Source organism: Lytechinus variegatus, chromosome 1 (genome assembly GCF_018143015.1).
Source record: "Lytechinus variegatus isolate NC3 chromosome 1, Lvar_3.0, whole genome shotgun sequence".
Taxonomy (NCBI): domain Eukaryota; kingdom Metazoa; phylum Echinodermata; class Echinoidea; order Temnopleuroida; family Toxopneustidae; genus Lytechinus; species Lytechinus variegatus.
Window position 1 is genome coordinate 17,666,179 of NC_054740.1, and position 18,192 is coordinate 17,684,370.

General features: G+C 34.7%; 1 protein-coding gene across 1 annotated transcript; it reads right to left on the reverse strand.

Annotated features, from left to right (window-relative positions):
- Positions 1–5,289: 5,289 nt before the first annotated feature.
- LOC121407706 (membrane-associated progesterone receptor component 1-like) lies at positions 5,290–16,896 on the reverse strand. Its single transcript, XM_041598898.1, has 3 exons — positions 16,391–16,896; positions 7,460–7,615; positions 5,290–5,441 (listed from the first exon to the last, which is right to left on the reverse strand). The coding sequence occupies exons 1-3, from the start codon at positions 16,662–16,664 to the stop codon at positions 5,350–5,352; spliced, it is 522 nt and encodes a 173-aa protein (XP_041454832.1). The 5' UTR covers positions 16,665–16,896; the 3' UTR covers positions 5,290–5,349.
- Between the last annotated feature and the right edge of the window lie 1,296 nt (positions 16,897–18,192).

Genomic DNA, 18,192 nt, shown 5'->3' on the forward strand with positions numbered 1-18,192 from the left:
TACAACAAAATTTTCTTCAGGGTGAACTTCCCCTTTAACACGATCCTGCAAATTTAATGAAAATGACAAATCTTTTGCACCATCTCTCCGCAAAACTAAATATAGATTGCTTTAGAAACATGGCATTAAGAAAGAAGACAAAAGCACAATGAAAACAAAGAGCCATAACTAATACAATTATGAAGCTGCCATTCAAATTTACAATTACTAGTATACTTCATTAAACATTAGACTGTTTAAAACATGAAATTGACGACAGAGGCTTCTAGCTAGCACATAGCAAGCAAGCATTTACTGTTTTCAAAGAATGTAAAATCTAACTTTTCTTTATTACAATTGGCAAGGTAAAGTTCTAAATTCATAAAATTACACTAAGCAAACAAATCAAGTATGTATCATATCCCAGTATTCCAAATCATACTTGAAATTAATAAATGTATTTTTTTTTCTTTATTTTTGGTACTGTGCTTACTTTATCAAATATATCTCATCAGTCTTAGAGTAGAGGATAATATCTAACAGGGCATCTTCCATGCAAAATAAAATTTCTAAACAATATACTTTCATTTCATTTCAAACATATCAAAAGCATGCATGAATAAATGCTCCCAGGCACCATTATTCTTAGAAATTAATTTTTGATCAATTGCTCCAATTTGTATTTAATAATAATGAAAAATATATATGGATGCTGCCAATACAGTATATTTAATGTAATAAGAACACAATTACAAAAAAGATTAGAAATCTTAACTCATTCATATAAAACCCCTAGATTTTATATGGAGCTTACCAGGTTTGGAAAGCAGTGCATAAAAAGCCCACAACTGCATCTCTCTATGGATTTCTCTCAAATAAAAGCACTTGTATTGATGATGAGTCACATGAACAATGGTTCATGTAGTGAAGAGGATATAAACCAACAAACAATATTAGTAATTCACTTTAATAGAAAAAGAGATACAACAGGGGCTATACTGTGAGCTCATGTTCGATGGAACATTGTTGAGAATCTACCTCAGAATTGAAAGGCCTGTCATTTTATTCTGCCTAATACAATGCTATTCTGGTTGTTTACCATGATTGAATAGATCATGAAGACTTAAAGACAACCACAAGAAGATGCAGTATATTCATTTCTATTTACAATACTATCATAAGCATAAAGCACAAAACATATTGTACAGTAAAAGCAGCAATCGTTGACAACCTTGTAGTGCAGTATACAGGTGATACAACAACTCAACTACTGTGAACAAGTATGTGTACATTTATAAAGTTGATGACAATCATCATTTAGAATTGTGAAAATATGGTGAATGTAGAAAATTGAGACAGGATTGAGGAATTACAAATGAAATTCATGTTGATAAAGACAGATTTAAGGTAATATTCCTTGAGAGTGATTAACCCATCCCCTCCCAAAAGGGAAGATGAATTCTACTTACATTTGACATCACCATGAATGGGGGACTGGCAAGGAGTCTAAACACAAAAGATCACCAATAATTCACACAAATAATGAAAAATTACAAACATTTTGACAGGTGTCCTTAAAAAAGGGGGAAATTACCAATAAGCATGCACCTATCCCCCTTTAATAAACAATGATTCATCCTTCTATTAATAAGTCAGCACCCCTCCCCCTATACAATAGCTGTATTTCATTCGGAAGACCTCTTTAGTTTTATCAATCATAACACATAATACTGAGGAGTATTACTCATGAATTAAAAAATAGAACACAAATTAATCTTTAGGATATAATGCTAAAGTAATACATGGACAATTTTTGGCCAATGCTTTGAAGATTACTCACTTACTAAAATAGTTTTTATGAAGAAAACAATATCCCAAAATATCATGCTGTAATGAAATACACAAGTTCAATGATTGAAATGTCTAGAAAGCTTCTAGGAATATTCTATGAGTGGTATAACCGTGCTCAATACAAGGGTGGTTTAACTCATAAAAATTTAAATTAAAAAAATATCTGAAAAATATTATACTTATGAAATTCCCTATGTGTACAGTTTAATGCTCAAATTTTGATTTGATTCCATGCAAAAATAAGGGCAAAAAACCCCCCATACATGTATACACCTCCTTTGTAACTCCAAGCAATTAAGTTTACAACCAAACTGAAACCAAATTTACCACTTCACAAGCATATGGCAAAATAAGTACAGACATAATTCATGACTTATGATTCATACCCAAGTTATATTTATTCCACTATGTAAAATATTGATCCATCTCCTTACAGCTAAGTACAAGTAAATGATTGCAAGAAAAAATGTGCACAATGAGGACATAAATCAATAAAGGTACAGATTATGGTTTTGTATTTGAGGCAAATCAATCAATCTTTGTCTCTTCTTATTACAGGTTGAAAGTTGTACACAGTATGTATATACACTATGTATATACACTAAGGGGTCGTTGCAAGAAAATATTTGCAATCAATTGCAAACATCTGTTGCCAATTTACAATTGATATATCAGATGTAAGTATAGCAAATTGCTTTTTCCTGCAAGCAGACCAGCAATCAAGTGCAAATTTGCAATCAATTGCCAGGCTTTTTGATATTTTGACTCCAAATTGACTTGCGATTGATTGCAAAATTCCTTCTAACGGTCCAATAAACATAGCTCATGTCTGCAACATGTTTTAGGCACTTTATGACTATGTATTATCCAAAATACTTTTTTCCCATTGATTTCACTTGCTGTCGAACATGCAACAAAAATATGATCCAGGGAGTAATTTTTCTTTACAAATTTGAATATGATTTTTGTTCAAAAGAAAAAAGCTCTCAAGTAAGTAATGTACAGTCCTATATGTAAAAATATGCTATACAAAAGACTTTATGCATAGCAGTCTTTCAGAAATGTGGAGCAAATTGCGATGTGATACCAGGAAAGTCATACCCTTTTCATAAACCCATCCTCCAATTAGCCGCCTAAGAGTAATGCGGATAATTCAATAAAAATTGCGTTCACAAACTCCGAAAATAAGCCGCATTATTTTTACGAGCGCCGGTCCTGAAAAAGGAGGATAATCGTCATGGCAACCGCACACACCCCCTCCGATGCGGTTGTGTTGGAAAAGGGTGACCTTGTGACCGCACCATGGCAATTATCCGCATTATTTGGAAATGCGTTCATAAACTCAAAATCTTGTCCCGATGCTGCTATCATGCGGATAATAGCAGCATCAAAATAATGCGGATAACTCTGGTCCTCCTCCAATTTTACGACCAAATCATGCTGCTATTAGCCGCATAATTGGGTTTATGAAAGGGGTATTATTCCCCGTGATCTAATGAGTCTGTTCTTGAAACCAACCACCTCACTTCCCTTTTCATATTGTTTCAATACGATCAGTTAAACTTCAAACATGGAGCTACATTTATGCTGTACAGTAGATTGGTAAGTATATGGACCTCATGTGTCCATAACCGATTCAAGCCTTCATGACAGGCCCCCGTCATACAAAGGGTTGCGATTGGTCCAATCAAACGTATGGAAATCCATCCATACCATAATTTTTTCTACAGGAAACTCACACAATATCCTTAGTAAACAAAAAGAATCACACTGAATCTTCAAGAGAATGATGAATGTATGAATATACATCATCTCTAGAAAATATTTTGAACAAATTTGCATTTTAGATATTGACATTAATGGCCGTCCATAATTGTGGTTGATTGGATCAATCGCAACTCTTTGTAAGACGGGGCCCTGAAGGATCTTTGCCATTTATAGTCTGAGTAATGCAACAGTCACATCCATGGAAACTAACTCTAAATCAACCGATGGCTATGTCACTGAAAATAAACTAATATCTTTGGTCAGCCTAGAGTCTGTAAGTAATGCCGGTGTGCCTGTGTTATCAAAAGTATTATAATGACCGACTGAAACAGGGAAGATTTCACAAATAGTAACCATCTCTCTCAAGCACCTGTTTCTTTACTTACAAGTTTGATAACGAAGCATGAACTTTACCCAGACTGTACATTTCATTGAAGAAACTGCCAGAAATCCTTTTGATGAAATTATAAATGGTGGTTTTGAGAGAGTATCCTACCTAAAAAAAAAGAGCTCTATTTCAGAATGATTACAGAAGTGGCAACATCATTTTGCCTGGAAATAGTTTTTAACAAGAATTATGAAACTATTTTCAGGCATTGTGAGATTGTCATAATTGCCATAATTTTAAAATACAGATTTTTCATATATGACCTCATTAAAAAAAATAATTCTGAGATACAAGGGTTTAATAGCCAACTTAAGATATAGAGTATAATACTCATTAAGAATCTGCAGATGCAGATTACTGATTACAAAATATATACATGTATTTATCGGTTTTAACCATTGAAAAATACACGTTGGCTTGCCGTGAATTAGCTTTGTCTGTGCCATAGAACAAAGGTCATACCATGGATGTGTTTTAAACCACCCTGGTCATACCATGTGGTCTTCCACAGCATAGATAATTAAACAAGCTTAGTCAATATTCATAATCTACTGTACCAGAGTACGAGTTGATCAAGAGTGGTTTTAAACATAAGCCAACATAGAATACATATGTACATGAGTAGACATTACAAACATTTATTTCTGAATGGTACAAGCTCAATGTTCTTTTGCAGTACAAAATACAGTATATTTTCACATAATGTAATTTTATATTCATTTCAACTTTTATGCAACACTGTTCACATCGATCCCTTTCTTTATTAAAAAGTCGAGTCAATACCTGACCGTCCAATAAAGAATAATCCATATCTTCCTATGAAAATCCTGGGGGGGGGTGTTTCACAAAGATTTAAGTATGACCTCGAGTCGCACTTAAATGTCCAGTTACCTGCGGTATAAAAGGCATGACTGCGTTGGTCAGATCATGCAAAGAAGACGCGCACTACTGTGTATTGATCATTAAGATTGCGCGTTGCATATCATGTATGCGTCAGTATTTAAGTGCAACTCTATGTCATACTTAAATCTATGTGAAACATCCCCTGTGTCTTGTATAAAAAATAGACTAAGGACAGATCGGATATGACGGCCATGTGCATGCCATAAAGCAAGCTAAGCTGATTCTCTTTTTAATGATATCTCAAAATCATTAAACAAACAAGCAACTACTCATTTTCTTCATCATTTGTGAATATCGTCAGATAAAAAATGTCCAAGTTCACGATCAATAAAGCAGTGGGGAACAAAAGCCATCGAGGAAATGGGGAGGACGTGAAAGTTGTAGAACTTCGGCACTCTATGATATGAAGATTATAAAGAACAATGGCAGGTGTATTACTTGAATCCAAACAGATGAGAATGTTAATTGTCCTTTTTATCTGATTCTTCCTCATCAGAATAGTCTGTCGGCTCCTCACCTGGCTTCAGAAGCTTTCCAATGTAGTCATACTTTTCTGTTAGAGTAATATGAACATACATGTGATAAATCAGTATCAGAAGCTATACCAAGAAAAGGAAAATGTCTATAAAATACGACCTACTACAAATGAATACAATAAATCTAAAATCAAAGTAATTATAAGCATATTTCTACCCCAAAATACTTCTAGCAATATTCCTGTGTATGTAGATGAAATTTTAATATATGAAATCAATACAAGCAATTACATCATCATGACATTATGTTCGCAGTGTTTGGAAATCGTTATTATTAAAGTGTGTGATGTGTCAAGTTCATATATCAAATTGAAATATGGATGCCGGGCCCCATAAAGTACAAGCTTTAATAATCTAGCATGGGGCTCATCTTTATAATACAATATCCAATTTAATCAATCATAAAAATAGGTCCCATAAATCAATTGCTTCAATAGCCTATAAAGTTACAGGGCCTACTCAACAACCTGGAAAACATATTTGAGCGATTCCACAGTCAGTCACATTACACTTTTACTGGTTAGTGTGTTTAATACTTGATGCTGTCAGTTTTACAGGGATGAGTCTTTCTGTCAAGTTTATATTGCCAATTTATCTTGACAACTAAAGCTTTAAAACAATGTATACAGAATGGTTGTAGGCTGTATATTGTGGATGCCATGGCGCCCCCCAATAAATGACATGGAAAAAACTGATTACTTTTGAATAGTTCTTTCAAATCAAAACACTTTTGCCTTTTAAATACCTGCAAGATATTATTTACATCTATCAGTAACAAATAAAATATTTGAATTTGGGAAGCAATTCGAATTTCTCTTGTGGATAGAAAAACTCTGGTCAGTCCCAATACACTTTGTCCGGCACCACAAAATTGAATTTTTTCCCCTGCAATTTATATTTGAAAATTTTCTTTTAATTTGCTTTAAAATTATGACCTTCAGGTTATCCAACTGAAAATTTAATAAAAGCAGCAATAGTTTTCTGTTAAATTGACATTAAGATAAAAAAATTCATATGGTCCCATACATAATTTTTTGTATGGTTCGGATTCTCATATAAGATGGCTATGAAAATTTGAGGCTAATTATGGTCTCCCTTTGTATTTATGAACTTCCACATGAGTTTTAATAGAAAATTGTGATCCAGATTTGAAATAGAGCCAATTTTTTTTTTTTTAAATTATGTCAGCTTTTGCTTGGAATAGCCCATTTATTTTACAGAAGATTCCCTGCCGGAATCTCTGTGCTGGAAAGTGTCAAACACTTTGTTCACATATATGCTTTTCACACTGTACTTTTTGTCCTAAATTGGTGGGGCTAAGGGGGGGGGTCTTAGCCCCACCAATTTCCCGGGGTTAAGCTTAGCCCACTTCGTTTTCACACTACGTTTTAGCAAAGTGGGCTAGCACGGTAAATAGTACGGTACTATCTGGCCCTGCAAAAAAGCAGGGTTAGCCGGCTTATTGTGGTGCTAGCACCACAATTGCGGTGCTAAAAGATGCAGTGTGAAAACGAAACAGGGCTAAGGAAAGTGGGGCTAAGGAAATTTGGGCTAAGCATTAACCAATCACAGAAGTCGAATTGCGCGTTAATCACGCTCTGTATGGTAAAATCATCAGTATTCATGAGCTGAGGGATAGTCCGGGGTTAAGGCATTAATCACGGTTGAGCAGATAGTATGGGGTTAAGAAAGACAGTGTGAATCGAAAAAAAAGATAGTATGGGGTTAAGGATAGTCCGGGGTTAAGGATAGTATGGGGTTAAGGAAATGCAATGTGAAAAGCATAATAGTGGACAGTGGATAGTTCACATCCTTAAAATGAGCAAATGCTACTAAAAGAGTGAAGATTACTTCACACTGTAGAAACCTTACTGTGTGAATGTTCAGTTTGTTTACATAGCAGACTACATGTATCTGAAGATGTGATTCACACTGTTTAAATGGCTCAACTTTAATCATGGAGCTACTACGGATATCACATGGTGTTCCACACTGTGAAAATATGTACTGTGTTTAAGGCTTGTCACATATTTACCCATAAACTGCATCTCCCATTCTCTCACACTGTCCATCTGTTCAGAGGTGAGGTCTGTGAGATCATCAAACTCATCTTTCAACGTTTCCTTTTCCAATGAGAATGTTGCTAATGCTCTTGATGCATCGTGTCCAGCAAAAACACCATAAGGACCCTCTGTGATATGAAAACATAACAAAATTATTAATCTTTAAAAGGCAAATAGTTTTTAATTATAAGCACTTTAATTTAACTGAAAAGGTTTTATATTTGAAAGTTAATAATAATAATAGAACTCTTGAACTTTTTATTTAAAAACATGAAATATCCTTGAAAATCCAAAGCTAGTTTTAAGAAGATAGACCTAAGGATAAAAAATAATGGTATTGCATTTAAGTACAATGAGACCAGAGCATTTACTTGTAGTTAAAAAAAAATAAGTATGAAACAACATAATGGACATTCTCAATTGATTTTTTTTAATTTTTTCTATTATTGGTAATGTTTAAAGGGGTACTCCAGGCTGAAAATAATTATAATCCCTAAAGAAATTGAATAAAATTCACTAAGCAAAAATGCTGAAAATTGCACCAAAATCTGAAAACAAAGAACAAAGTTATAAATATTTTGCGAAAACAGCTACATGTACAGTATCTGATGCACTGTCATGGTACATGTAGGCTGATGTCAAGTGCCCAATATCCCTTTTCTTTATGAAATCACTGTATTTTCAGAGAGGTGTGTATGGTATGTCTCCCTTATAACAAAATTAATTGCAGAAATGCACATCTTATGCATTAAATCAGTTGTCAATACTGTCAATCCACTTTTTTTTCATTTTTGTTGGACAAAATTTCAATAAATGTAATTTCATATAATAAAATATAAAAGAATAAGTGGGGATATGACATTATCAGATTGTTCATATATTCAGGAAGACTTGCAACTGTTTCATCAACAATAATGCAAAGCTTTAAAATGTTCCTATGTTATAGTTCCTTGTACAAATTTGATTATGAAACATTCAGTGTTTTGATTGTCAGATTTTACTTTGTTCAAATCACAATATTTCAGCCCAGTTTTTCCCTTTAAAAATCAATATAAAACAGAGAGAAACATGTATACTTCACTTGACAAACTACATGTATGTTGAAATGGTCATGTTCAACTACCTGTGAAATTAGTTTGAAATAACTTAGTCCTATCTAAAGGACACGTAGTGCTTTGATTCATTGAAGTGCAAAGTACACTGTACAGTTCTGTACATGCATGCCCCCTTATCACCATGATTATCACATGGTACGATAATACTCATTAGAATAATGCAAATTCACTCAGACTAAAAGTACACGTCTCTTTTCTCCTGTGTCAATAACCAGAGCAGCCAGCATGGTACAAAAAAATCATCCCATTTCTATTTACCATTGAGTGCTATTTTGTAGAATATAAAAGTATAGTGCATGATCATGGGCTGATCTGGTAGATACACAAAGCCTCGAATTTGTCAGTCTACTCCACTCCCCCCCCCCAAAAAAAAAACATTAGGGCCTAGGTCTACTTTATGATATTAATAGCTGGTTCTTGCATAGTGCTTCAATCGATTTTTTTTTCTTCAATATTTAATACCCTGGCTTGAATCTGTGTCACCAAATCAGCATGACCGGCTAGAATTTTTTCCCAATATTCACCTCACAACATGAATTGCTTGCTTGCCACCCCCCCCCCCCATCAAACAAAAATTTAAAACACACAATGCATCATGTAAGCCTACATGTACTTTGTTGAATTTATTTAATTTCATTATTTTTTCTTCAATCACTTAAAAAAATCAAAATTCATAGTTAAACTGTCAAATTGTGCATTTCTACACAGCATAGCCCTTTTTCTTTATCCAAGAACAAAGTAAGTACTCAAAAGCAACCCATGCTCAAGAATACAGGTGAAATTCACCTTGTCCAAAACTAACTAGCACATCAATGATGTGGAGCTCATCCGGCATCTCGCAACAAAATTTAAGACAATTTTAATTTCAGCCAAGTTGACACTGTAGAAAATTATATTGGTGATATAAATTGAGGATATAGATTGAAATTAATGAAGAAATGACATAGAAGCATTTTTTGTGATCTATGAAATGAATAAATTTCATATGAATTAAGTATTAATAATTATTTAGTCAAAGTTTCTTAACTCTGTGTAGAACCTTGGTGAACCTAATGTAGCTCTCAGATGGAACAAAAATAACCAAAGTCAATCCACAAATAAATAAGTAATTTTTGTGAGTTTTGAAAATATATGAATAAATTAGCATATTCAATGAGTTTCAAAATTCTATGTTGAAATTTTGTATCACCACCTTAACTATTATATAAAGCAAACAAAATTGAAAAACAAATGAAGAAGAAAAAACATTTTGTTGTAATTCTGTGTAGAAATTTGGTGAACCTCATAAAGTTCTACAACATGGAACAATTAAAGAAGAAAAAGCATTTTATGTGAATTTCAAAGATATGAATAAATTAATTTCCCATAAATTAGCATAAAAATTGTTAAATTTCAAAATTCTGTGAAGAAGATTGGTGAACCTCATGAAGCTCTACCAGATGGAAGAAAAAAAATCAAAATCGGCCAACAAATAAAGAAGAAGCATTTTATGTGAATTTTTCAAAATATGCATAATTTAATTTCGCATAGATTAGCATAAAAATTGTTCTAATCAAAATTTCAAAATTCTGCGTAGAAGATTGGTGAACCTTATGAAGCTCTACAAGTTGAAAAAAAATTGTTCCACAAATAAAGAAACAGAAGCATTCTATGTGAATTTTTAAAAATATGCATAAATTAATTTTGCATAAATTAGCATAAAAATTGTTCTAGTCAAAAATGTCAAAATTCTGTGTAGATGATTGGTGAACCTCATAAAGCTCTACCAGACAGAAGAAAAAAAATCAAATTCGGTCAACAAATAAAGAAGAAGAAGCATTTTTTGTGAATTTTGAAAAATGTGCACAAATTAGCATATATTCAATGAATTTCAAAATTCTGTGTAGAAGTTTAGAATCCCCCACCTAGTGCTTTCATATAAAGCAAACAGAATTGAAATCGGACTTGAAATGGCGAAGGAGTAGCATTTTGAAATTGTGGACGGACGACAGACAACGGACGGACGCCACGCTATAAGCTCTTCTTGCCCTTCGGGCCAGATGAGCTAAAAATTACTATCAAACCTATTATACGTGTACATGAAGGCCTTCAAACAGGTCTCAATATCAGGTTTACTACAGCAAACCACAGTACAAACATGTTATGGGTCTATTGAATGGCAACAAATACACTCACAAATAACATCACCACCACAAGTAAATCTTTATTAAATGATCTGGTGAAAATAGATCAACAAAAATGCACCCTCTTTACATATGGTGTAAAGATTCAGTTTTCATTCAACCTTTGCTGAATGTTCATTGTGGAGGTTTACCTGACTGTACAAACAAGAGCTTCACTGTATTTGGTACATTTGTATTTGAAATCCAGATAAGAGACCAATACTTGTTGGCTTTTTCTATTGTGACTGAAAATTTAGATTATTTTTCTGAGCACATCTAAGGCTTGAAATAGCCCACAATCTGGTCAATTATTTACTTTAAGTTTATCTAGACTATGGAGTGAGAAGGATAAGCAAGCATTCTGTACTCTGCAGAGATGGTACAGAAAATACCAACCAAAGTTAGTGATGAATCCAGTACAAATCATATAAACAACACTAGACACTAATATGAGCTTTATATGTATGCATGAACATTTTACATACATGTGTACATGTCAGCTAATGAAAACATGTTTGTAGAATGTAGGGTTGAATAAGAAAACATGTATGTTCCCTTGAAAGTTGGGACTTGGTATAATAATGCTTTCACAAACATTCATATTGATACCATTATGTACAGAGTGTCAGTAGACAATGTGTTGAAAATGAATAATGTTCATGTTTTTGCAGCTTTTTTGGGAACAATTGATCAGTGGATGAATTGTAGGTCTACCGTACTTATTCAAAATTTATATGCACATGTGTGGAATGCACATTAAATAACAGTCCATGTACTTCCTTTTAAATCTAAACCAAAAACTACATGAACTATATATTAGGCCTACTATATATTGCTACAGTGTAAACAAATTATGAGCTTTTAAGCATACATTGTATACATGATGTAGGCATACATACAGTAGGCTATACATGTACATCTACCTCTTGAGAAATGTTTTACCTGTAGGGAATACATGCTGTGCATGATACAATTGGTTGCATATTTTGGTGTTCAATGTTCATACCAAATTCTAGACAAAGCCTGAGAATACATTTATGTTGATTTTTTATAAATACAAAAATAACCCCCCGAAAACTAAACAAAAAACATGAGAGGGAAGGGGAGGTGCAGTACCACAGTTGTTACATGTATCTATTTGGGCCACAATCCCAATATTTTTTTTTTGCCTCTGGCAGTCTTGCCTTCATTATTAGTGATTATGGCACCAGAGCTGACTTTGAAAACAGCTATAGAATAATCATTTACAAAAGAAATCACTCATAATAATGAAATACCATGTCCAACACGATCTTTGACCATGATCATGTCCCGGGGGGGGGGGGGGGGGGCACTCGACAAAAAAGTGGTGGGGTGTGCTGCGGGCGAGACAAAAAACGGGGGCCTTGGAGCGGGCTTACTCTAAAAAGGAGGGTCCTCGGAACGACAAATGTTTGTGAAAACGGGGGTCCTTGGAAAGGATCGCCAGCGTGTGAGTGCGTATGCATCCCTATGGAACGGTCATGCTGCATGATGCAGCTAACGCGGCCTCCGCCGGGGAGCTCTGCGGCCGCTTTTCACCAAAATTGCAGCTCATTCAATGCGATCGGAGCGGCGTAACGAAAAATATGCGAAGCTTTGGAGCGGATTTCTCTCTTCTTTTTTCTCGATAAGAAGAAAATGCTATGCCTTGGAGCGGCTTTCTTTGTTCTTTTTCTCAACAAGGCAAAAATGCTATGCCTTGGAACGGAAATTTGAGTGCGAAAATGGGGGTCCCCTCCGCGGCACATACCCACTATGCATTATATACTGAGTGCCCCCCCCGGGGATCATGTGACCTGAGGCTGAGATGTGTGTCGTGTGCAAAACATAAATTGCCCTTATGTCTACATGTATGTTTCATGAATTACAGATCCATAAACTTTTGAAGGTTTATGATGCCAATTTGACAAATACCCCCAACATGGCCAAAGTTCACTGACCTTAAAATAATGATCTTTGATCTTGATCATGTGACCTGAAACATGCACACTGCACAGGATATTCAAGGATACATGGTTACTCTTCTGCCAATGTTTTTTAACTAGATTCATAAACTTTTAAAGTTAAAGTATGATTACAATTCCACAAATAAATCCAACACGGTCAAAGATCACTGACCCTAAATGACCTTTGACCTTGGTCATGTGACCTGAAATGTGCAATAGATATTCAGGGATACATGATTAATCCTATGTTCAAGTTTCATGAACTAGATCCATAAACTTTTAAAGTCAAGATAAAATTCCACGAATGTACATCCAATCAACACAGTCACAGTTTGTTGTCCATAAATGACCTTAGTCAAAGGACCTGAAATGCGCAGAAGGTATTCGGGGATACATGGTTACTCTTATGTCCAAGTTTCCCTGACTAGTTCCATTAACTTTTAAAGTTATGATGACAATTCCACAAATATCCCCAACATAATCAAAGTTCACTGACCCCATGTGACCTTTGACCTTGGCCATGTGTCTTGAAATTTAGGCATAATCTTCAGTGATACTTGATTAACCTTTATGAGTTAAATAGGTCCATATACTTCCAAAGTTATGACGACATTTCAAACACTTAACCTTGGTCAAGATTTCCTGCAAATGTGGTCTTATTATTTTCCCTATATGATCTTCGAACTACATGTGTAGGTCATTTGACCTGATACTCAGGCAGAGTGTTCAGTAATACTTGATTACCATTATATGTTTAATTATGATACCATCCATTGGGTTTCTTTAATCCCCATTCTGGAGTGTGTTTGGACAAATAACTATTCCTCAGGAAATGGGCGTCCGCTGGCATTGCCTCTGGCAGGGGTGATCTCATTTACTTTTTTCATTCAATTTCATTAAAAAAATACTCTTGTCATTTTTTAACTACTATCATTCATTGCTTACATGTACATGTATAATCTATATTTCCTTTCATTTTATTTACTAAATTTTTTTTATTTTATTCACATATTTTCATTCATGAGATTTAGTAATTTGTAAAGATTTTAATTACAATTAAAGGGGAATCCAGCCTTGGCCATAGAATGTTGTGTTGGGATCAGGAGAAAAATGAATTTAACAGAATGGTGAAAGTTTGAAAGAAATTGAACAAGCAATAAGAAAGTTATATAGCTGCTTTAAAATTGAGATCACTAATACCATGTAGATTTCAAATTGGCAACTGGGTAAGTAAATTATGACAAGGGGCAAGGTCAACTTTCTCATAGGCCATGTACTTTATTATCAGGGATTTGTGGTTTTCTCCTATAAGTACCCATTCCCCTGGGGCAGTAATCTAAATATAACCCAGGTAGTAGTTGTTTAATGTCCTCATGAAAGAAAAATATAATTTGAAATGAAACTTTTGGGGAAAATGACATTTTAGCCAGAATATGTATTGGAGTACATGGAAGAGTAGTCCTTGCCTTACATCACTATGACATCACATAAGCGGCCAATTTGAAGTCTCCATGGGTATAGTGATTACCAATATTTACAACTTTTAAAAATTCACAACTTTCTTGTTATTTGTCTAATATTGTTCAAACTTTCACCTATCAACTTGTCTGATTTTTCTTTTTCTTGTAAAAACAAGTTTTTATTTGGGTAGGATTCCCCTTTAAATCGAAGTATCGTACCTTATTTATTCATTTATTGTTATTTTCCCCCTTTTTTGAGGGAGGGGGGGGGGGTGATTTCAAAGAGCAAAAAGTGAATTGCAGTGATTGTAATAACATTTCAGGCATTACACTGGCTCAGATACATCAATAGCAGTGCCGGGGGGGGGGGGGGTACAGTAAATCATACTTACATGTAGCTGGTTCAGCCAGGATTTATGAAATGTGTATCAAAACACTTACATGTAAGATTATGCCAATAAGCCTCAATGTGGATCAAATAGGATTAAGCTGGATTGTTAGCCTACATGTGTAATAATGTAAAGTACAAAACATTTAATTTCCATGCTGGAAAACTACTGATGAAAAGTTCATGTATACATCACATAAATGTACAGTCACTAAACTCTAAAGTGCATTGTTTAACTCTATGATGCCTAGCCTACATTGTATGTGAAAGGATTTTCTGACAATCTGATAAATGTCTTGTCTTTGATAAACATGTACATTGTCTCTAATGTAGACCGCATACCTACAGATACTTAGATGCAGTGAAAATCAGAATTGAAAAATGCCAAGAACGGGGAAAAAGGGGTCCAATACTCCATTTTGCTAATGTCAATTCACTCAACAACTTGCAATCAAGAAGTGAAGAGTACTTCCACAAACTCTTTCAAGTCATATCTAGAGAAAACGTGGGAGCTCAAAAAGGACAAATTTAACCCAGAGTCCTTGACCAATCTTTAAATTGCCCATGCTTTCATTAAAACCTTTACCTGCTGAAACCACACATCGTCATATAACCAGTACCAGTTTATCTTCCTTTAGGCTTTACACTGATTTAAAAAAAAACTGGGAGGAATGGGACAAACAAGTTTTGTAGATAAAACTTTACGCCAAACAAGATATGCTATAAGGCATGTTTAATGTTACAATTTCCAACTCATCTACTATTACTTGGTCTAACATTAGTTTGTCCTATATCCACATGGTGTATTTGCCATTTCGTTCACTCATCATTTCATCTAATAACCAGTTGGTCCAAGGCAACAGCCATCTAGTCCATATACCATTTGGTCTAATAAGACCAAATGTTAATTCAAGGGCAAAATGAATAAAAATAAAATATTAGACCAACTGGTTATGAGACAAAATGATCATAGACAAACTGGTGAATAGACAAAATGATGATTGCAGAGCTACCAAGTCTCACGCATTATGCGTGAGACTCAAGCATTTTTGACTCTTGTTCATCCCCTCAAATCTCTGTCTCACGCAACTATCACAGCCTATTCCCATATACATTGTACACAATGTCTGTGATCTCACTCAGATTCACAGAAAATCTCACGCATAGCTGGTCTTTGAACTTGGCATCTCTGTGATTGGACCTAGGCCCTAATGGTTATCCGACTGTTGCTAGACAAAATGTTGATAGACGGAATGCCAAATAGACTAAATGAAGGCAGACCATGTGGTGAGTGGAAGAGTTGGCAATTTACCATTTCAACCTGTCCTGTTTAATTTAGCACATGATTCTTGCGGCATTTAATAATCCGGGCAGGGAAGCATGAGGGCATCTGAACTTAGGATGGATGCATCATGTGCATGGCCCTAAAACTTATCTCGATCAATCTCTTATAAATTAGGCCCTAGGCCTAGGCTATCATAAATTTATAATCTACGTAGATCTAGGCCTAGGTACGGTAGGCCTAGATCTATTTTACTTTTTCCAAGTCGGCCAGTAATCAGAACACATTTAAAATCTATTTAGGCCTAGGGCCTAGGCCTACATCATGTAGATCGAGAGGAGATCTAATGTTAGACTCGAGAGTCAAACTACAAGAGTATTCTCTTTTTTTTCTAATTCTTTATAATTTATAGGGGCCTAGACTTAGATTAGATTCCAGACCATCGAGAAGGTCCAGCCTCCAGGCCTATCGTTGTCAGTAGCCTATCAACATGATCAATCATGCCAAGTTATTTAATAATAATACGAACCTGGGCCATAAAACTTTCTCCCTCTTGAGACATCAAAAACTTTTCCATTCACAGCAACCAAGATGCGCCCTTCATTTTTTATGCCATCGTATTCTGTGAGTTCTGACACCTTGAAATCTCTCCTTTTCATCTTCGGCAGACTGGGCGGCTGTGGAGGCTCCGGTGGTGTTCTGTTACCTCGGACGATTTTATAAAGCAAATAGCCACATACCGACAAGAGCCCAAGGTTGATTGGATTCAGAAAGAGTTCACGCATCAGCTCTTCAAGCGCCATGTTCAGTCTTTAATTTGTAGATCTTTGGCTAATCCTGATAATTGCTAAATTGTATAAACTGCTGCTACCTGTCTTGGGCAATCTGCATGCTTAATTTTCCCATAGACTAGTTACACATGCAGCTCAGCTAGCTAGCTAGTGCATAACGATTCGGCGTCTGCTAGAATGTTTACAACACGTAAACGTACGTGGCCCATGATCGTACGATTTGTATGGTCTTTATGCGATAACGTTACAAACTGTATACAGCGCGCGCGGAACTGATTACGAGATTTTTATTTCAGCAGTACTTCGGGGATGCGGCAGGGGCCAACCTCAAACTGTTCTACGAGCGCGAAGCGTGAGCTAAAATTGCTGATATAATGGGCCTTCTGACATGATAGTGGAACATTCCAAGCACAATTTATAATTGTAAACAAGAAAAAAATGTGTCTGATGTCTCATCAAACAAAAAAATACATGCGCCTAGCCTGTGGAATTCTCTCCCACACAGTTTGAAAACCCAGACTTCGGTGACCACCTTCAAGGGCAACCTGAAAACATTATAAAAGTGTTTTTTTGATAGACATTGACTTATTGTTCAGACATGTATATGTAAATAGTTTTTGTTGTTCTGCTCTGAAGCGCCTTGGGCATCTAATCAAGATGGAAAATGCGCTATATATATTAATTCACTCTTGAAAATTTATGGGTAAAGTAACAAATACAATATTCAAATTGAAAGACCCTTCGGCCGGTGGTCAGGGATAGCAAAAATTACGGAAATGGTTCCTATAAAATGCTCTCCCATCACCGGTATATGTTTTACCAACTTTAGTTTAATACAAATAGGGCCTATATTTAAATGTCATCAAAACACTGTAGATATACAGGTGTTCATAAAAAAAAATCCTATGGAAGCAAGGAGGAGAATGTGAGAACGGTTTGAAACAAATTAGAATAAACTAAGAGGTATTTGAAAAATATAAAAGGCATGATTATTATAGAGACATTTTTAAATTACATAACAATGTGCATGCACATGCAAGAAATAGAGTTGCGTCGAAAAGGGTGATTAGAGAGTTAAATGTGTCATCATGTATGATAATATATTTGCAAACACAATGTCACTGTAATACTGTAAACCAATAACAGCACTTAACATAACATTATCATAATTATCATTCACTGTTATAAGTATTATCAGAAAAGTGAAAGTGCTTGAAAATTCGTGCTGGTCACTTCTTCGGCTGTTATTGATTTTGTCCACACTGGGAAACCTGTGCTCTTAATTATGACATATATTATTGCAATATTTTTAGATTTGAAGAAGGCTTTCGATACAGTTGATTACACTATATACAGTTGATTACACTATTATTATATTTTAAGTTTACATTTGAAATTCATATATATTCCTTTTCTTACCATGTTAAAATGTTTATGTGTTAACTTGAAACAATTAAGTTTTAATGATGTCATGTTATATATATATATATATTTTTACATGTGATATGAGGAAGAAATAAATATGATTAAAAAAAAAATG